This window comes from Chenopodium quinoa, unplaced genomic scaffold (assembly GCF_001683475.1).
Source record: "Chenopodium quinoa cultivar QQ74 unplaced genomic scaffold, ASM168347v1, whole genome shotgun sequence".
In the NCBI taxonomy this organism is placed as follows: Eukaryota; Viridiplantae; Streptophyta; class Magnoliopsida; order Caryophyllales; family Amaranthaceae; genus Chenopodium; species Chenopodium quinoa.
The window spans coordinates 1,598,064-1,619,211 of NW_018744062.1; the positions used below are offsets into that span (position 1 = coordinate 1,598,064).

General features: G+C 38.4%; 2 protein-coding genes and 1 pseudogene across 2 annotated transcripts; 2 read left to right on the forward strand and 1 right to left on the reverse strand.

The window, feature by feature from the left end:
* Positions 1-3,519: 3,519 nt before the first annotated feature.
* Positions 3,520-5,052, reverse strand: LOC110690795 (protein FAR1-RELATED SEQUENCE 6-like). The gene is made up of 3 exons (XM_021867684.1): positions 4,283-5,052; positions 4,004-4,168; positions 3,520-3,595 (listed from the first exon to the last, which is right to left on the reverse strand). Exons 1-3 carry the CDS (start codon positions 5,050-5,052, stop codon positions 3,520-3,522), a joined length of 1,011 nt encoding a protein of 336 aa, XP_021723376.1.
* Positions 5,053-5,107: 55 nt separating this feature from the next.
* Positions 5,108-13,024, forward strand: LOC110690796 (annotated as a pseudogene).
* A 2,543-nt stretch (positions 13,025-15,567) lies between these two features.
* LOC110690726 (probable protein phosphatase 2C 4) lies at positions 15,568-18,757 on the forward strand. Its single transcript, XM_021867603.1, has 4 exons — positions 15,568-17,479; positions 17,599-17,712; positions 17,832-18,096; positions 18,206-18,757. Exons 1-4 carry the CDS (start codon positions 15,932-15,934, stop codon positions 18,319-18,321), a joined length of 2,043 nt encoding a protein of 680 aa, XP_021723295.1. The 5' UTR covers positions 15,568-15,931; the 3' UTR covers positions 18,322-18,757.
* Positions 18,758-21,148: the final 2,391 nt, after the last annotated feature.

Consider the following 21,148-nt stretch of genomic DNA (forward strand, 5'->3'; position numbering starts at 1 on the left):
CAACAAAAGATACAGGACCAGCCTGTATACAAACAATCCTTTAAACCCAAACTATATACATAAAATAGAGGTGGAATAAGACCAACCCTGTATTTGGGCAATTATGAAGGGAAAAAATACAGGCCCAACAAAATATACAGGCCCAACCATTACACATATGCTAACTGAAACCAAGTGATCAGAGGACGTCCCTGCTGTTTCAAAGCTTTGCATGTAAAAAAAAAAATAATAAAAAAAACATAAATGTCACAGCAAACACATTAATTAACTAACGCTTACAACTGTCACTTGCAAATTACATCAAGGGTTCGAGTGGGAATTAATGACAGCAGTACTAACATTTCCTACAACAATATCCCATACATAACCAAGGTTACAACATAGTGCATACAATACATTTGTCATTGGCCTCATTGCAGACTGGCAAAAATATCAGATAGATAACTGTTCTTTTGTTCAATTAGCAAAATCTATACTACAAAATGTGTCTAGAGGTACAAAGCACTACTTGACATCCTATGAGCAAGCTCGTTAACAAACACACCCCTCCGCAAAAGTTTACTCCCTCTCCCATCATAGATGGAACCAAGCAAGAACTGAGCTGATCAAAGGAAAATGCATGTCTACAGCATTATCACCATACTAAAATACCTGCCAAAGCAAATATATGTGAAGAGCGTGAAAAACAGATTATGACGATTAATCAAGGCAGATAATCAATGTAAGGTACAATTTTTTTAAAAAAATGGAACAAGTAAATGCATCTTTTTCCTTCTTAGGCAGGAACAGGCAGAGTTTCTTACTCAGAAGCCAGAAGAGGTAGCTTAACAGCCCAAATAAAGGGGAATTGTACTAAAGGCATAAGAAAATGACATAACCTATAACAAGTTTAACAACGTTGGGGGGAAAGAGAATTTAGAATCCAATACAGCACATGAACATACGAAGGGCTCTAAGCAATTTTGAAAAGAAAACTAGAGAAATTAAGAATGAATTGAACCTGTCCAGATAGACATAAAGATCCAAAAAAAAAAGGGTAAATATTTATTTGTGTGGTTAGACAAGTGACACCACCCAAGGCAAACAAACAGATTTTTTGCAAAGGAAATCAAGCCTACTTTGCATCATAGCCAACAGGCCAAGATAGGTGCACCGATACACCTTCATCTAATAAGAACTCAAAATTCAGCACATTAAAACAATGCAGCGTCCTCCTTGCAAGAACTTCTGTATAGTACTATTGCCTCTCAAATGACCAACTCCATAAAATAAAGTATGGCTACACAGGAAATCCAGTAACAATACCAATTCTTTGAAACCCTAGGCTTGGGGTAAAAGTATTATTCATTCCATAAGCCAATCATAGTCTTCACAAACTAAGCATAAATATTTAATTTCAAAACATACAAATTGCAAAGAAGTCAGATGACTCAGATCTTACAAGAGCAAAATCTATACCTAAAACCAGACTCAATTTTACACCGCTGTAGAGATACAGTGATTGAGATTAAGGCTTTCATTGATTGTAGAGGTGACATACTATTGAGTATTGAATAAGGAAGTTAGTCAATGTGACTGGATGGGATAGTCTTTCAGGACAAACCTTACTCATAAACACCAATTCTTGACTCACAAAGCAATCACTCAAAACTTTATCCTAGATAAGTTTATTAGTATCTTCACAAACTAATAGGATTCCTGGCTGGTCAGATTTAGATGACTAAATTCTTGCAAAGCAAACAGAAAAAAGTTCAAAGAAATTAACACTCTCTCAAAAGTTCATACCTAAATACATTTATGATGGTGAATTTGTGATCAATTTTGATATTCTACATTTGTCATTGGCCTCATTGCAGACTGGCAAAAATATCAACTACCTAATCAAGAGCAGAGCAATCAAAAACTCACTATTCGACTACTTAAATCCAAATATTTTAGAAGCAAATAATGTCGATTTCAAAGGAATCACTAATATAAGAACATATGCAGAGTAAAATAAAATAAGCAGCAAACATACCTAAACCATTCCAGTAGTTTAATTACTGCTGTTGATTCTGAGGTGGCTGTTGAGAATTTGGAGGTGGTGGCATTCTACAATGAGGCCAATGACAAAGGTGTGTATTAAAAAGTGTCAGAAGGAACAGACCACCCCAGACCGTTTCTCATAGGAATGTCATCACCAACCAAAGCGTCGTCTTCCACAAAATCGTAATAGTTCTCAATGGTGTTCTGTTGTTGGAGGACTTGTGTCCTTTTCCTCTTAGCCTGTAACAATGGAAATGAAATTATTTAAGAAACAACAACTGGTTCAACCAATATTTACCTGGATGTGGTTGTTGGATCACTTACAGGTAGCTTCACTGCGGTTGGTTGCTGGACAGCAGGGTCCATCTGACTTCCAGCAGTGTTTTTTCCTTTTTTCACACTCTTCTTCTTGTATCCCGTCTCTGCAAGAGATTTATGCCTTGATCCCTTAGGTCGCCCTCGAGGCTTCTTCTTGGATATAGGATCCTTCACTGCTGTTTGTGAACTGGTGTTCCCTTCTCCCACCACAGGCTTAGAAACAGACCCATGGGTCTCAATTGCCTGAGGGATGTTTGACCCAATTTCTGAGGATGGTAACAGGGTCCTGGGCATGGTGGGCAGACATGGTTGAGTTGCAAGGAACTTATCTATGCTTACCTGAACTTCCAAACGAAGTTTTTGAAGAGATTGCACAACTAGATCGCGTGTAGCCTTGTCCTGAACAGATGAAGCAAGGTCACAAATGGGCAGGAATTCTGCCATCAAGTTATTATATGTCTGAACAGCTACATTCTCAGTGGGATCGTGGTAAGCCACCTTCACCCGAGTATGTTTCCTACTTATGTCTTTTCGCCAGCGCCGGAGAACATATTTGGGTGGAATATCAAACACCAAATTTTGATCATAGACTCGGATGACATGCCTACATAGAATCCCGAATGTTTCAAACTTCCTACAATCACAAGAGACCTCCTTTGTAACTGTATTAAAGAGTACAGAGTAGAATCTCCTCCTATCAGTGATCACCTCTTCATTCTTCCCTTCGGGAATGATCCAAACCCTGTCTTCAAGTAGATATTGAATAATGTTCCCTCCCAAATCACGCTCTTCCCTCCCGGAGCAACGCATGAGTCGACAACACTCAATTTGAATCTCCTGAAACTTTGTATCAGTGTAAATGTCGTGGAAGAATTTCTCTACATGAAAGTCACTTACAAGACGTCTACGATATTTGCCACACCTAGCATCAGCCTCATTCTCAGCTTTCACACGCCTCGCCATGGCCCTTGTGTACTTCTCCGGAAATTCGTACAGCCTTGTTTTCCGATTCACAAACCCGTCGAAGAAACTATTTATGCTTTCGACCCTTTGTGTTGTCTTCATCCCTGCCCAAAAGTGTTCTTTCATAAAAGCTGAGACCCACATATGCCTTTCATCATACAATTCAGATAACCAATCATTCTCCTCTAGCTCATAAGTGGTCATTAATTCTCCTCATCTACGCTCAAACTCAGCAACGGTGAAGCTTTCATATATAAGGGTCTTAAGTGGACTTTTAAAATCTGCATAGCTATATCAAGTGCAACATGGAATTATGCAAATATTCAGAACATAATTCATTGAGAACAAAATGCATTCAAAAGAAAATGCATTCAGAACAAAGTGCATTCAGGCAGTATGTGTTCTGCCTTGCAACAGGGCTGCCCATTACCAGCATGTAATTAAATAATACTTACTACCAGTAACAAAAGAAGATCATCAAATCAGTAATACTTTCTACCATCACAATTAATTAAATAATAAAGATCCATCCCTCACTGATATAAAACAATACAAAACAACAGCAGAGGGGGTGATATGATTGCTATGATGCAAGCAAATCACAACAACTCACATATATGCTACACCAACTGTTTTCACCCATTAATTAGAATGAAATTGCACAAACATATAAACCTAAGTTAGAATGTATACTTACTGTTCACAACTCCCCAACTTGTCTGGGATTTTCCTCATTATGTGCCAAATGCACCACCGATGACGTGAATTAGGCATAACTTCTGCCAGAGGCTTCCGCATAGCCGCTGCTTGATCTGTCAAAATTGCACCCGGTTGTCTGTCACCCATGCATGATAGCCATTTCCTAAAAACCCAAGCAAATGTGTCTGAATCCTCGTGTGAAATGAGGGCACATCCCAATAATATCGATTAACCATGGTGATTAACGCCTACGAAGTTGGCAAACGGTAGCTCATACTTGTTTGTTATGTAAGTGGCATCAAAGAAAACCACGTCGCCAAATTCTTCATAAGAAACCCTACTACGAGTGTCAACCCACAGTACGTCCTTCAACCGGCCTTCACCATCTAATCTGTGTGCATGATAGAAATTCTGATTATCCGCTTGCATCTTATCAAAGTAGGCCATCATTGCAGCTGCGTCACCACCTTCCATTTTCAACCGCTTCTCCTTGTAGACTTCATGTTGTAGGTCCTTTACACTAGGAAGGTTATCCTCCCCAGTCTCAGTAGCTATACACCCATGTGCTTGCCTTACAGGAACACCTTCATCATAGAAATTCAGTAGTTGCCTTCTTACATTGGATGTATACTTCTTCATTCGATATTCCTTCACCAACTTAGCATCACTTGGTTTGGGGGTATGGTTATCTTGTTCGGTTTTCACCTTCCTTATAGCCCACAACCCATCATTATCAATCCCGGCATATAACATGGCACCACATTCACATTTCTTAGATGTTCTTTTGGCACGCTGCAGTATATCTTCTCCAATTTCACCGTTAACCACACCACCTGTGCCACACAACTCCATTGCCTTGGCCCTTTTCTTGGCCTCCCTCCTTGCCCTCATATCAGGTGGGCCCCAACACTCACACTTCCATGTGGCACCTCTCCTCTCCTTTTTATTCTTCGAAAATGCAGACGAAACTCTAGTTACTCCAAAGCCTTTCTGCTCTGCATATTCCTTGTAGTAGGTTTCTACATCTTCAAAGGATTTAAATACCATTCCTAACTTAGGAGACTCAACATAGGAGTACATGCTCACCTGGTTGGTTGACACAATGGTCTCCACAGTCTCAATGGTTTTCACTGGAGACAAGGCAGCTAGTCTCTTCTCAGCAGAGCTTGGTACAGTCAGTTGCATACATTCCATATAGGGGAGTTTTATGCTTTGGGTGTTGATTTTGAGATGGTAGTGGTTGTAAAGATGAAGAAACTAGCTGATTACAAGCAGGTTTTCGATCATTTCTTGTCGGCTTTCCCCCCTTCTTGTTTTGTAATACCGTTTGAGGACTTGAAGCGTCGAGATTTTATATGCAACTACCTTCAACTCGATTATTTTCAATGCCTGATTTTGGATAAGAAGGGTACGGATATGAAGAAGAACATTCTACTTCATGGAAATAGGTTTGTGGGTGATTATGGAGCCGATGCCTTTCCCTTCACTGATGAGAAGCTGCAGGAACTTCAAGCAGATGAAGAACCGAGATGGAAAACTTGTTCCACTAACAACCTTGTGGGACTTTTGAGGTGCAAACTGTCTGATGTTCTAAAAAAGACCAATGCAGAAGATGGTTGTGGCACGGTGACTATCTCAGACCTCAATAACAAGGATTTTGTTGGGTTGTTCTTGTGTATCAAAGGAGATCTCATTCCCAAGCTCAAGGAGGTATATCAACACTGCAAAACTCACCACAAGTCATTTGAAATTTTGCTGGTCTACATGCCCATGTTGGACTCTCTTGACCCACAAAATTACAAGTTGTTTGTTGATAATCAGCTGCAGAAGCACAATTTATCCTTGTGGTATATGCCCTTTGATAATTCTGTAAGCCGCAAGCTCTATCGACTTGTTTGCCCCTTAGAAGATGAGCTTATCATTTTGGGAACCCAGGATGGATCTATTGATCCTTATGGCCGAGAAGTATTGATCACTTTTGGAATTAATGCTTATCCATTTACTAGAAAGGAACTAGTCCAGCGGGAAGTAAACAAGTTCAAAGAACTCACCTTGGAGACATTGCTGGTGTATGAGTCACAGAGTTACCTTCTTAAAGGAAACACAAAGATTCCTGTGGCAGATTTGAGGGGCAAGAATGTACTTCTTTGGATGAGCTCTCTTTCTCCCAGTAATATTTCTTTCTATCATAAACTATTATTATGGTACAAAAACAATCGGACAAAGAGTCCTGATTTTGAAGTGGTATTTGTTCGCGAACATAATTCTGCTGCAAATGGATGATGATTTAGAACTGTCTGAAGTAATGCCATGGTTGGTATGCCCGTTTATCGCTGACCACTCAGCTTCCATAGAGAAGAAACTATTTCCAGATGGGGGCATGCATGGTTATGATGCCCTTGTTGAGTTTGGAACAGATGGCCTGGTTTGTTCGTTTACAGCTGATGAAGAGCTTCTAGATATTGGTGTTGATGAATCTGGAAAAATTCCATTTGGTCGTTCTAATCTGCGCCGCAGTGCAATTAAGAATCTTCGTGGCCCCCTGTTGTGCGACAGCGGAAGCAAAGGTCGAAAACAAACAAGAAAACAATAAAGAAATTCAATGCAAACAATAAGAACAACACCAAGAATTTACGTGGTTCACTATCGATGTGATAGCTACGTCCACGGGCACCGAGATCGAATGATTTCACTATAAACTGCAAAGATTACAAAGATGATTCTTGTATTTCTCAAGAACGGCTTTCACTCTGTCTCTCTTCACCCTAATACTGATATTAGGGAGGTTTTATATTAATCCCTAATTAAAAGATACTTGGGCAAAAAGATAATAAAATAAGATAACCTAAAACCGCAAAATCCGCGTTCCGTATTTTTCCTTCTCCGCCCGGTCAGACCGGGCAAGGTCTGCCCGATCGGGCGCGAGAAGAAGACTCCATACGAATGCTTCAACGTATCCAACCCCCACCGCCCGGTCAGACCGGGCAAGGTCTGCCCGATCGGGCGAAGGCTCGCCCGGTCGGGCGAAGGCTCGCCCGGTCGGGCGCGAGAGCAGCTTCTTCAACGAATTTGCCAGGCACCTCTTCTTCTTCCGCCCGGTCAGACCGGGCAATGTCCGCCCGATCGGGCGGACAAAGCTACGAAGTACGAGTCACCTAATATACTTATCAACAATCTCCACCTTGACGAGAACTCGTAGTCAGCAAACGACCCCATCAAGACATAGTGAAAAAACATCTCAAGCCAAACCTGATGCAGGACTCATGCATAAGCCATACATCCCGATAAGTCTTCAACCAAGACCCATCACATACTCGTCTCCAAGTATAACAACTCATAATGCTCCACCTGCATCACAAGCCCCGGGCAAGCTCCACCTTAAGGCCAACACACCTACACCAGGAGCTCCCCAACTTCGCCCCTCAGGGCCTACTACATCACGTAGTAATCAATATTTAGCAAGTCTAAGCAATGTTTAAACTTGCTAAACGGAACAGGCTTAGTGAAGAAATCAGCCGGGTTGTCAGCAGTCCCAATCTTCTTCACCTTAATCCTCTTGTCAGTACGTAAGAAATGATACCTGACATCAATGTGCTTCGTCCGATCATGGTGTACTTGATCTTTAGCTAAGCAAATCGCACTTAGACTATCACAATACACTGTAGCAAAATCCTGTGCAATACCCAGTTCACCTACTAGGCCTTTGAGCCAAATAGACTCCTTAGCTGCAGAAGTTAGAGCCATATACTCAGCTTCAGTAGTTGACAACGTAACTGATGACTGCAATGTAGACTTCCAACTAACCACAGAACCACCCAAAGTGAACACATAACCAGTCACAGACCTCCTGGTATCCACATCAGCTGCATAATCAGAATCACTGTACCCAGTGACCAAGCATTCCTTATCATTCCCGTACACAAGACCAATATCAGCTGTCCCTCTCAGGTAGCGAAAAATCCTTTTCACCCCTTGCCAGTGTTCCCTCCCAGGTCGAGCCATAAACCTGCTTACAACACTAACAGCATGCGCAATATCCGGCCTAGTACAGACCATAGCATACATCAAACAACCAACCGCGTTTGCATATGGAACTCTAGACATATAAGACAACTCCTCCTCTGATTGAGGTGACATAGACAAAGACAACTTACAACTAACAGTAGTTGGCGTACTTATAGGCTTCGATTTTTCCATCCCAAAACGAGACAGAATCTTTTCAATGTAGCTTTTCTGAGTCAAGAAAAGCTTACCTCTAGCCCGATCCCTGTAGATCTCCATACCCAAAATCTTCCTAGCTGCACCCAAGTCTTTCATGTCAAACTCCGAGTTAAGCATCTCCTTTAATCTAGCAATATCAGATTTATTCTTTGTGGCAACCAACATGTCATCAACATATAACAAAAGATAAATCATGGAACCATTATCCAGCTTACTATGATACACACAGCAATCATATGAATTCCTGTCAAAACCTTGTGAAACCATAAAAGAATCAAACCTTTTGTACCACTGTCGGGGGGATTGCTTAAGTCCATACAATGACTTTAGCAATCTGCAGGCATAGTGTTCCTTTCCAGGAGCTTCGAATCCTTCGGGCTGCTTCATCAGAATCTCCTCCTCCAAATCGCCATGAAGGAAGGCCGTTTTAACATCCAACTGCTCCAGCTCAAGATCAAAATGTGCTACAATTGACAATAACACACGGATAGAAGTATGTCGAACCACAGGTGAGAATATCTCAACAAAGTCAACCCCTTCTACCTGACTGAACCCCTTAGCAACTAGCCTAGCCTTAAAACGTATTTGCTCAGTTTCCGACAACCCTTCTTTCTTCTTGTAAATCCATTTACAACTCACAAGCTTCCTCCCTTCCGGTACCTTTACCAGTTCCCACACTCTGTTCTTGTAAAGGGACTGCATCTCTTCACCCATTGCGGCAAGCCATTGCGCAGACTCACTACAACTAATTGCTTGTTTATATGTGGCAGGTTCAAATGACTCTACATCATCAGCTACACTCAATGCATAACCTGTCATCGCATCAACACAGTAATTTCTTCCCTCCATCTCTTCAATCAATCTAACAGGCTTCTTGATAACTCGTTTAGGCATCTCAAGAATGGTGTCAGGTTGACTAGATGACCCCTGATTAGATTGCTCCACCTCATCCCCAGAGTTAGAATGAGTAGGAGTAATCTCAGGTTCAGGAGTACCCGGCACTGGAACATCAGCATCATCATCAATATATTGTACCCGAGGTAAATCAGCAATGGTAGACTGATGTACCTCAAGTACCCCATCTGTCTGTAATAAATTGTCTCCTTCCCTTCTCAAATCTGAAATCTCTGCATTTTTAATTGAATACATGGTGTTTTCATCGAAAGTAACATCCCTACTAAGAATGACCCGACCCTCCGAAGGTGAAAAAATTCTAAACCCCTTCACACCATCCCCGTACCCAACAAAACACCCCTTCTTGGCTCGTGGATCCAGCTTACCCTCAATAACATGATAATAAGCAACACAACCAAAAATCTTCAAATTCGAAAAATTAGGCAACTTACCACTCCAGATCTCAAACGGAATTTTGGAATCAATTCCAGAATGAGGACCCCTATTAATGACATAACAAGCTGTTAACACAGCTTCACTCCAGTACCTCCTCCCAAGCCCTGCATTAGAGAGCATGCATCGGACTCTCTCTAGCAGTGTCTGATTAACCCGTTCTGCTACACCGTTCTGCTGTGGTGTCTTCCTGACAGTATGATGCCGACCTATACCCTCATCTGCACAGAACTGATTAAACTCGTCTTTGCAAAACTCTAGCCCATTGTCCGTTCGTAGCTTCTTGATCTTCCTTCCTTGTCGATTTTCCACCAAAGCTTTCCATTGCTTGAAAACTTTGAAGGCCTCATCCTTTGACTTAAGCAACCTAAGCCATGTGTATCGGGACTTGTCATCAACAAATGACACAAAATAGTGGTAACCTCCCATACCTTCAACTCTAGATGGACCCCAGCAATCTGAATGGATGTAATCGAGCACTGCATCAGTAATGTGAGCACCCTTGCTGAACTTTGACCTGTGTTTCTTACCAAACACACAATGCTCACAAAATTCAAGGTTGGCAACCTTGACCCCGGATAGAAGACCCCTCTTGGACAATAGCTGCATCCCCTTCTCCCCCATATGACCAAGCCTCATGTGCCAAATCTTAGTCATCTCCTGGTGAGATACAGATGCGCAAACCGCAGAACTAGGCAGTGTAACACCCTCAAAAACATAGAGGGTGTTCCTTTTGATACCCTTAAGTACCAACTCAGAACCTCTGAAAATACACAACTCCCCATCTGAAAACACACCATTGTACCCCAATTCATCCAGGGTACCCAATGAAATCAGATTCTTTCCTAAAGCAGGAACATGCCGTACATTAGTCAAAGTTAACCTCCGCCCATCAACAGTCCTCAACCTCATGGAACCAATACCTGTGACCTTACATGGAGCATTGTTACCGACTATAACCATACCCCCATTGCGAGGTTCATATGTATCAAACCAATCTCGACGTGGACACATATGGAACGAACACCCCGAATCTAGAACCCAGTTATCAGATAAATCATCAGACCTAGCAGAACTGACTAATGCTAAATCTTCCTCTGAATTATAGCTCTCATTCGGTTTCTCTTCAACTACAGCAGCCTGGGACTTGTTTTTCCTCACCGGACAATTATTCCTAAAGTGACCCGGTTCTTTACAGTAATAACATGTTTTAGTAGTAGTTTTACTAGATCCATCCTTGCCGTTTCCAGCACCCGACCCAGCATTGTTCCCCTTGTTAAACCCCTTATTCTTTTTAGACTTTCCGGACTTAACAAATAACCCACTACCATTATCCCCATTATCACTCGTAGCTTTCATTCTGAGTTCCCTAGTATGAAGTGCTGCCTTCACTTCTTCTAAGGTTATAGAATCCTTACCAACAACAAAAGACTCTACAAAATTCTCAAAGCTAGACGGTAGAGATACAAGTAAAATCAACGCAGCATCCTCATCATCAATTTTAACATCTAAATTACGTAAATCAAGCAAAATAGAGTTAAGTTTTTCTAGATGTTCCCGTAAGGAAGTACCTGACTGCATCCGGAGGCTAAACAACCGCTGTTTCAGTAATAATTTGTTGGTCAACGACTTAGTCATATACAATGACTCCAGCTTCAGCCACAATCCAGCCGCCGTTTCCTGATCAGCAACCTCCGTGATGATTTGATCATCAAGACTAAGTAATATGGTAGAGTGTGCCTTCTCTTCCATAACTTCTAACTGCGAGTCAGTCGGTCCGTCTCCTGACTCCGAAGTAGTACTCTTTGGAGCCAACGGACGCCATATCTGCTGTTGTTTTAACAGAGCCTTCATCTTAATTTGCCATAGCCCGAAACTATTTTTCCCGGTAAACTTCTCAATTCTTATTGTTGAATCTCCTGCCATTGTTATCTTCAAGAAACTCTCCAAGGATTGAACCTGAGCTCTTGATACCAATTGTTGTGCGACAGCGGAAGCAAAGGTCGAAAACAAACAAGAAAACAATAAAGAAATTCAATGCAAACAATAAGAACAACACCAAGAATTTACGTGGTTCACTATCGATGTGATAGCTACGTCCACGGGCACCGAGATCGAATGATTTCACTATAAACTGCAAAGATTACAAAGATGATTCTTGTATTTCTCAAGAACGGCTTTCACTCTGTCTCTCTTCACCCTAATACTGATATTAGGGAGGTTTTATATTAATCCCTAATTAAAAGATACTTGGGCAAAAAGATAATAAAATAAGATAACCTAAAACCGCAAAATCCGCGTTCCGTATTTTTCCTTCTCCGCCCGGTCAGACCGGGCAAGGTCTGCCCGATCGGGCGCGAGAAGAAGACTCCATACGAATGCTTCAACGTATCCAACCCCCACCGCCCGGTCAGACCGGGCAAGGTCTGCCCGATCGGGCGAAGGCTCGCCCGGTCGGGCGAAGGCTCGCCCGGTCGGGCGCGAGAGCAGCTTCTTCAACGAATTTGCCAGGCACCTCTTCTTCTTCCGCCCGGTCAGACCGGGCAATGTCCGCCCGATCGGGCGGACAAAGCTACGAAGTACGAGTCACCTAATATACTTATCAACACCCCCATTATATGCTCATGAGTGATTATACAGATTGAATCTGTCAAATGTGGCTCTTTAGTACCAATTTCTTTAGAATTTGCTTAGTTTCTGGTATGTATTTTGACAAGTTTTAAGAGTTTAGTACTTTTACTGGAAAGATTTCCATTGCCAGTGTTGTTTTGTCGATATGAAACTATGATCAAGAAGCAGTCTGCTCAGTTGGTTTTTGTTCTTGTTTTTATCAGTGTTTCTCATTTCTTGAATAGGCTTATTAAAGCCGATTGATGGAATGGCATGATGAATTCATGTAATTGTTACCCTTTTGTAAGCTGTTGTGTATGCTAAAATTGTGTGCATGATTGTTTGCTAAAACATGCGAAATACTAATACTAGTGTATGGATTCATTTTTTCTTGTTTTCTTTTCGTGGTTTGAATTTCTGTCTGTTTTTGTTGCTGGGTTACTTGCTTCTGCTGTTCCCCGGATGATTGAGGTTTCAGTTGTGCTAAGTATATCAGACTGTACTACATTTGGTTTTGAGGTTGTTGCATTTAAGAAATTCATTTATTGATTAAGTTATCTTGCTTTTTATTAAGACATTGCTCTGGCTGAACTTCTGCCTACCCACGCAATCAAACTGGGGCTTGCTCTTGATTTCTCTGTGTTCAGATCCTTGGATTCCGATTGCCTTTTGTGTTGTTGAATGCCATTTTCTTCTTCTAAATAGGTCTTATGGGCAATTTCTGATATTGGGGACAGAACTTGTGGCATACAGAGTTGTTCAAAGACTTCAACTTGAACTTGAAATGATAGGCATATTAATTTCCAGGATGGAAAATTGGAAACGAGTTCTCATCAAATAGCTATTATTCTTACTCTTTTTTTGGCGTGTAGAGAACCATAAGGGCGGGGTGAGGATCGATCCCAAGATCTCCTGAAACCGGGAAGGAAGCTCTTACTACTTGAGCTATCCCTCACTCTCTATTACTCTTACTCTTTAAGGTTACAAGACGTATTAACAATTTCTATTCCCTCCCCTTTTCCAATATTCCACGAACATTATTAGTCGACAAAAAAAATATATATATTAAGAAACTCTCTTGACACCTAATCCAAGTTTATGATATAATATAGATCGAAGATAATTTGAGTATTTATAGTTTTTTTTTTAAAAAAATGTACATAGTAATAATCAATATAATTTTATTCCTCCAAAAACAAATTGCTACCCCACACAATTTTGAGATGGATCGGTTTTGAGCAACATCCATCTAGACAAAGTAATAAAAAGAGGTGTATTTGCAAAAAGTCAAAACTAAATAAAGTCAAATCATATATTAGTGGTCTAGTGGACGTAAATGTCAAACAAATACATTACATGTAAATATAATACTCCGTAGTATTACAAAGTCAACTCCAGTGCTAATTGACCCTTTATTTATATAAGTGTAGGAGCTAATTGATGTAATGTAAAATAACTTTGAGCTTTTGGCAGAATTGATTGGCCTTATTGGAGAAGATGACCAAACCATCATAAATTAGTGGAGTCAGAGTAATTAATTTAATTTGGATACCATACTTTTACGCCCAATTAAAAACAGAATTAGCATAATCATCTCATTTCATCATTTAAACTTAACCATTGTGCAGTGTTGTGGGACCCTGTATTTTTGTCTTCTACTCACATAACTAATCTTTTTCCATTGAATTAAAAACAGTTTAACTACTCCTTAATGGATACCTATAGTTGCTACTGTAATACAGTACTAATAAGAAAGGTGTAGAGTGTGTGTTTTTTTTTTTAAATATTCCCTATTTCTTTTCATGTAGCTCACTAGGTCTAGATAGATAGTAAAAAAAAAAAAGTATTCTAGTATGATATATGTTCATAATCGTAATTTCTTTAGATAATTCAAAAAATGCTTCGATATTTACTACATATAAACTACTTAGTGTTGTTTAAATATTCACTTATTAGCCTTTAATAAAGACGGTTATAGCATTTATATTTATCTACATGATATTTCATACCTAGTATAAAAAATGTTGAAAAGATTTTAAACAAGTATTTACCATTTAGTGCTAAAATATATTTCGTATCTAAATAAATGTATACCTATATACTGTACTTTATTCTTTTTTAACTATCTTTAATTTCTAATTAAGCATTTTTTAATAATAAAAAATAGAACTTTTGTGGGAAAAAAAAAGGTGAGAATTGATTCTAAGGATGAGTTTTAATTTAATTCTTAGCTATTGTAATAAAAAGATTATATCTTCCACTTTACTCATCTTCCCTTCCACTCTTCAAGACAAAATACCATGACCAAAAAGGGAAATAATAAGTAAATTACATAGGAAATGCCACGTGGCACCATTGTCTTTAACATGTCATTCCCTTGTTAGACAAAGCTGGCCACTACTAATGCATTTAACCCCAACATTCTCCATGTTTTATACGAGTACACATTTTGACTTGACTTTTATTTTCTTCTTCTAAAGTTTACTACTGATCTTTTGTCCCAAGTGTTTTTTCATTTACCAATATCAAATCATAAAACCCAAGAAACTAAACTATTTGATCCAAAACTTTCATCTTTTGTCTCAATCAATCAATTTGAACGACAAGTCTTTCACTCAAAATATTTAATACTTATGTACTAAGCTAATATATGAGCTATTGAGTTGTTTCTTATTGAAAGATGTGTGAATGCATAGTATAATTAACATTTTCCTCGTTAATTAGATTTGGAATACATAATCGGATCGTGCACTTGGACTTGTTCTCATTTTTTGATTTGTTAATCTAAATTAATTGTAAACTTGTAATTATTTATACTTTTTCTTTTGTGATCACATGTAAATTTTATTTGAAAATAAAGCAATAAGTTTTGATTTGAATCATAATCACAGCTATACATATAACTAAAAGATGATCAAATCCATGAGGTAAAACATGAGATGATTGTATTGCAGTACAAGAGTAATAATGATATCGTTCAATTCCTAAAAAAATTATTGAAATGTTTTTTAAAAAAAAAAAATACGTCTCACATCTTGTTAGGTTATAAAAATTTTGCAATTTACATTTTTCACAACTTGTTAGGTTACTAACATACTTTCTTATTTTCTTTATATATGCCTATAGCTATAGGTTTTCTTAAATTTAAAGTGAAATGTCTAAATATTTCTCTCGTGAAATGACAACAAAGAATCATTAAAAGAAAGGAAAAGAATGTGCCATATATATGCTTAAGAAAAGAATGATCCAAAACATGTATATCTACTTAGACAAATAACAATGTTTAATACTACACAGTCATTTTCGTAGTTAAAACTACAGTTTCTTATATACCGTTAAAAGCTAATTTTGCCGAACATGTCCTTAACCGATAGTAGAGTTGTAGACGCATCAAAGCCACCTCCCCCACATCCGAATTGCTTTATCTTTTATTTTTGTTATAACCAACTTTAAATGTCAACGCCCACCAACATTATAAACCAATAAAATAATATCCTTATATTCAAATAACTCATTACCCACTATCTAAAAGTCAACTCTTCTCTCCCCCTTTTCTCGATTCCCCCCAAACTCCACATATCATAACTTAACATAACTCTTTTCCCTTCTCTCAATTTCCAACCTTCTTTCTCACACACTCCATCAAAATGAACACCACCAAAATTCTTCTTCTATAAATCCATTTTTCTCTCTTGATTATTATTATTATTGTGATTCATATATTGGACAATTTGAATCAATCAAAAAAATGGGCAACGCGGCCGGGAAGCTAACCCCGTGTCTATGCCCGGCAAGCGGCGGCGGAGATATCTCCCAACGGCACGACATCGCGGTTATCCTCAGCAACCCGCTTCACGACGAAGGTTTAGGTCATTCCTTTTGTTACATCCCACCACCACCCGATCACCACCACCAATTTTTCAGTGGAAGCCTTACAACCACCACCGCAGCAATATCATCATCACCGGCAGCAATATTTAAAAATCTTTCCGGCGCTTCGTTAAGCGCCAACACTTCAACACCTCTGTCAACTACTCTGCTTTTGGATGATTATCCATCAACTATGGATCGTGCTTCTTCTTTTGAGAGTTCATCTTCTTTTGCTTCGGTTCCTTTGCAGCCTATTCCTCGGAACCTAATCAATTCTGGTCCACTTCCTTTGAGTCGATACTCGGGTTCGGGTTCTGGATTGATCGAAAGAGGGTTCTTATCGGGTCCGATCGAAAGAGGGGTTCTCTCAGGACCAATTGATCAGCAAAAGTGTAATCCAAAATTGGAGAAGATTAAGTCTAAGTATGAATTTAACAAGTGGGGTTCAATCAAAGGGATTAAAGATTCAATCTTGAGCACAATTTGGGGAAATGGTAAAGGGAATCTTAAAACAGGGTATGATTCCATTAAAGAATTGGAAAGCTACAATAGTAATAATTTAGATAGTGTTGGGAAAAACAGTAGTGTTGCGAATTTGAGCTGTGAAATGAGCTTAGAAGAAGAAAACGAGGTTGATAATTTGAATGGAAATGGAGGAATTGGAATGGAGTCTGAGAATGTTCAATGGGCGCAGGGGAAAGCAGGGGAAGACAGAGTTCATATTGTTGTTTCTGAAAATTATGGTTGGGTTTTTGTAGGGATCTATGATGGTTTTAATGGTCCTGATGCTCCTGATTTCTTGCTTTCTAATCTTTATTCTTCTGTCAATAAAGAGCTTCAGGGTTTGCTCTATCATGATTGTAGATCGGAATCGGAATTGGAATCGGTTTCTGCCTCGAATCAATCTACTATATCTAAGGATTCCGAGGAGGAAGTCAACGATTGCTCTAGGAGAATGAGTGGGTTGGATTGTTGTTCGTCTATTGATCAAGATGAAGAGGTCAATAGTAATGTTGATGTAAGTATGAAGAAAAAGCTAAGGAATAAGAATAGTTTTGCTACTAATAATAGTAGTGGTAGGCAAATATTGGAGATAGATGAAAAGGTAAGGGAAAGGCTTAAGCAAATGTCCAGTAAAATCAAGCATTCGGATGTTCTTAAGGCGCTTTCGAACGCCTTAAGGAAGACGGAGGAAGCGTATCTGGATATTGCTGATAAGATGGTGAAGGAAAACCCTGAGCTGTCTTTGATGGGTTCTTGTGTTTTGGCTATGTTGATGATGGGAGAAGATATTTACTTGATGAATGTTGGTGATAGTAGAGCTGTTTTAGGCCAAAAACCGGCTTCTGAGACCGAGTTTTCAGAAGAGTTTCCTCACATCTCTTCCCTTCAATTGACAGTGGATCACAACACCTATGTAAAAGAGGTATTCCCAATACTTAGCATTGTTAATATTTTGTTATGCTATGTCCTCAAAGACATACGCAATTAGTAGTCACGTTGATAGTGTATTGACCTGTACGTTCTTGACTTGGATTGTTGCAGGAAGTTCAAAGAATTAGAAGAGGACACCTAGATGATCCATTCGCGGTAGTAAACAATCGTGTGAAAGGATCGTTGAAGGTCACTCGTGCATTTGGTGCAGGATTTCTCAAACAGGTACCAAACAAAATGCTTAGATACATTCATTTTGTTTATGAAAGCTCTTTTCCTGTTAAATATTTATTCAGCAGAACATATAATTCCTAGGATTAATTTGCTAGTTGATGCTTTTACAGCCAAACTGGAATGATGCCTTACTAGAAATGTTCAGAATTGACTACATTGGTAGCTCACCTTATCTAACATGTTCACCATCACTTCACCACCACAAAGTAAGTCCAAGGGACAGGTTCTTGATCCTGTCCTCTGATGGACTTTACCAATATTTCACCAACGAAGAAGCCGTGTCTGAAGTCGAGCTTTTCATGGCATCCACACCCGAGGGAGATCCCGCTCAACATCTCATAGAAGAAGTCTTGTTTCGAGCTGCTAAAAAAGCCGGTATGTTACACAATGCAATGTGTATTTTTGATGCTTAAAGAGGACTGAAGTCGAGTCGAGTTGAGTCAGTAACAACAACTACTAAAAGAATTGTAATATGTTTTTGCAGGAATGGATTTCTATGACTTGATAGAAATTCCACAAGGCGAAAGACGAAGGTACCATGATGATGTGTCCCTTATTGTCATATCATTAGAAGGAAAAATATGGCGTTCACCCATGTAAATAGGAACAACTTCTCCATAACTAAGCACATATATAGATCATACAAGTTAAGAGATTGCAATTAGATAGATTCTATCATACCAATTTTGTTACAAAACTCCACCCCCCTTCCCCCTCCAAAAGAAAAAAAGGGTTTTGGTTGTTTTAAACTATTACTATACTTTCTTTCTTTCTTTCAAAAAAAAAAAAAAAAAAAAAAAAAGACTATTACAATACTTCCTATGAATTGTCATATCTACCGTATAATTTATAACAGTGATGTGACAATCAATATCCCAATGAAGGTTGTAAAATACTATAGTTGAAACTTCATCAAAATAGCTCTGGCGAGCTTTTCTTTTGATTTAGATAGCATGCATCATGGTTAGAGTGTAGGAGTATATGTTGTAAAAAAAAAACAAAAATACTTTACTATGGAGTATTTGACATTCTTTTATTGTGTTTTCTTTGGGTTCATATCGTGAACAAAATAATGAAAGTATGGTATTGTGGTGCATCATTGACTGAGATTGGTGATTGTCAAAATGTATAATAAACTAAGAATTGATAGTAGAAGAAAATCTGATTGGTAAAATCTTTGTTCATAGTACAATAATCCAATAAAGTGGCAAATTGTTGTAAAAAGTAATCCAATTGGCTAGAAAATAGGCTAATTTAATAGAGTGAGTTAGTAAAGTCAAATCTAACAATAATTAAGACTACCAAATATTTCTGCAGCTTTGTGATTTGTTAAATCTCTACTAACTAATGTTCTGTCAATCTACTGGAAACTGCCAAACATTGCATGACACCATCTTAAAATAATAATTACAGTAAATTAAATTAAACCAGAGTCTTCTTTTGACCTCCAATATTTTATTAATTTTTTCCAGGACAAACAGTTGTTATTCAATTTTTTTTTGTTGAATATGGCCAGATTATTCTTAGCCAGCTTCACGTGAATTGGTTATATAAGCTTTGCAAATTAAAATCACACAGGATCAAACCAAGATTAAAACTTTTCTCAATTGAAAAAAAAAAAAGATATAGATTATGGAGTAGTATTTTTAGAAAGGATCTTGCTAACGAATGTTCTCGGGCGTTGAATAAGCATTTAAAATATTACTTAAAATGGTATTAATTTGGAAATGCATGATAAAATCACGCGTCAATCGGTGTAATTAATATTAATTTGTAATTTTATTCTAGCTAGCTTATCCAACGTCCTCGGGGCGTTCGTTAGCTTTTACCACAAAGACACATTATCCTTCTACTTCTTCCATTTTATGTCTTTTATTTATATACTACTCCGTACGTATTAATCATCGTGTTTTGTTACCCTTTTGTTCACATATATATAATCCTTTTAAATGCGTTTTATATACACTTTTGACATAGCATAACAACGTACACTATAGTAATAATATGCTATGTCAATGGAATATTAAAAAAAAATAGCTAATTTTTATGTAACCATACTTTGTCTTGAAGTTTAAGCTCCTACCATTTTGGTTAAGTTTTGGATAATTCTTTCTCAATCGGCCGGATTATATAGGACTTGTTAAAAATATACTACGTATATATTTACAATTTACTCGTAATAAATACTTGAAAAATAGTGTAATTGAGTAGTTAACACTTTTTAAATAACATAATAAAATATCAACGGGGAAGGCACTAATTTAATCACAGAAGTCAACGGCTTTGAAGGCATGAATAAGAATACTTGAATAAGGTAGTGTAGTGGCTAATTATGCGTAGCTCATTTAGGCCAAGTAGTTTAGGTGTTTCCAAAGAATCAAATGTGCATGGGTGGGGTAGGAGATATTTTTCTGATTTGGCAAATACATGTTGGTTAGAGGTTGTGTTATTTAATGAACATAGTATAGTCTACATCAGATTAAGGCCCTGTTTGATTCACCTTAATTTTGCTGAACTAAACTTATTTTTACTGAACTTAAATTATTTTTACTGAACTGAAATGATTTTTACTGATTTTCTATTATAATTCTTCTATAAGAAAACTGAATTTTACTAAACTGAACTGAAATGATTTTTAATGAACTGAAATTAATTTTACTGAAATTGAAATTATTTTTACTTAATATTATTTTATTTTTTATTTTTTTTTACAACAGCAGAAACAAAAACAACACAAAGGAAAAACTAAAAAACATCAAAAATTGCCGAGGTTGAAAAGCTGCTAGCATTGGCCCGGCATTGATTAGCGATTTGGTGGGGAAGATTAACTTCTGTTCTATCAACTTTAAGGACGATGCAATGTTGAAAGGTGCTACCAATCTTGATAATTTCTTTCATAGTCCAAAGGTGATGAATCTCCGAGGGCCTCTTTTTCCTCAAAGTGGTGACTAATAGAGCAGAATCAGTTAAAATTTTAATAGAAGTATAACCATTCTCACTAGCCCATCTTAAAGCAAAAAGGCAGGCCCAGAACTCAGCCTGTAAGGCTGAAGAGGCAATTCCATAAGAGCCTCCAGCTGCCTTTCACCTAGTTGATGAAGCTCTATTGTCCAACCAACCCCATAGTGCTTACTTTGTTTGTGCCAAGATCCATCAACTCTAATAGTGGTTAGAACTATGGAGTCGTTAAAAAGAAGGGCGTGATACAGACGTCCAAGCGAGGCTTGTAAAAAACCCGGGGGAGGAATAGTGGGAATATCTATAGTGGAAAAAAGTTCGTGACATCTAGTGTCTATCTTGGTAAAATCATGTAACAACTTAGAAGCCTCTGCAAGATTTCTAAAGAGACATCTCAGATAGCCATTATCATTCTTAAAGACTCGCTTGTTCCTTGTCAACCATATAGCCCATAAAGTAACCACAAAGG

What these genes read in the sequence shown, in the direction of transcription:
- LOC110690795 (XM_021867684.1), bottom strand. Translation starts at nt 5,052, where the DNA reads ATGGTATTTAAATCCTTTGAAGATGTAGAAACCTACTACAAGGAATAT. An exon ending in GCCACTTACATAACAAACAA is followed by an intron (nt 4,169 to 4,282) that starts GTATGAGCTACC and finishes TTGGGTTTTTAG; the next exon opens with GAAATGGCTATCATGCATGG. An exon ending in AAGTTGGGGAGTTGTGAACA is followed by an intron (nt 3,596 to 4,003) that starts GTAAGTATACAT and finishes CACTTGATATAG; the next exon opens with CTATGCAGATTTTAAAAGTC.
- LOC110690726 (XM_021867603.1), top strand. Translation starts at nt 15,932, where the DNA reads ATGGGCAACGCGGCCGGGAAGCTAACCCCGTGTCTATGCCCGGCAAGC. An exon ending in ACAACACCTATGTAAAAGAG is followed by an intron (nt 17,480 to 17,598) that starts GTATTCCCAATA and finishes GGATTGTTGCAG; the next exon opens with GAAGTTCAAAGAATTAGAAG. An exon ending in TCGAGCTGCTAAAAAAGCCG is followed by an intron (nt 18,097 to 18,205) that starts GTATGTTACACA and finishes ATGTTTTTGCAG; the next exon opens with GAATGGATTTCTATGACTTG.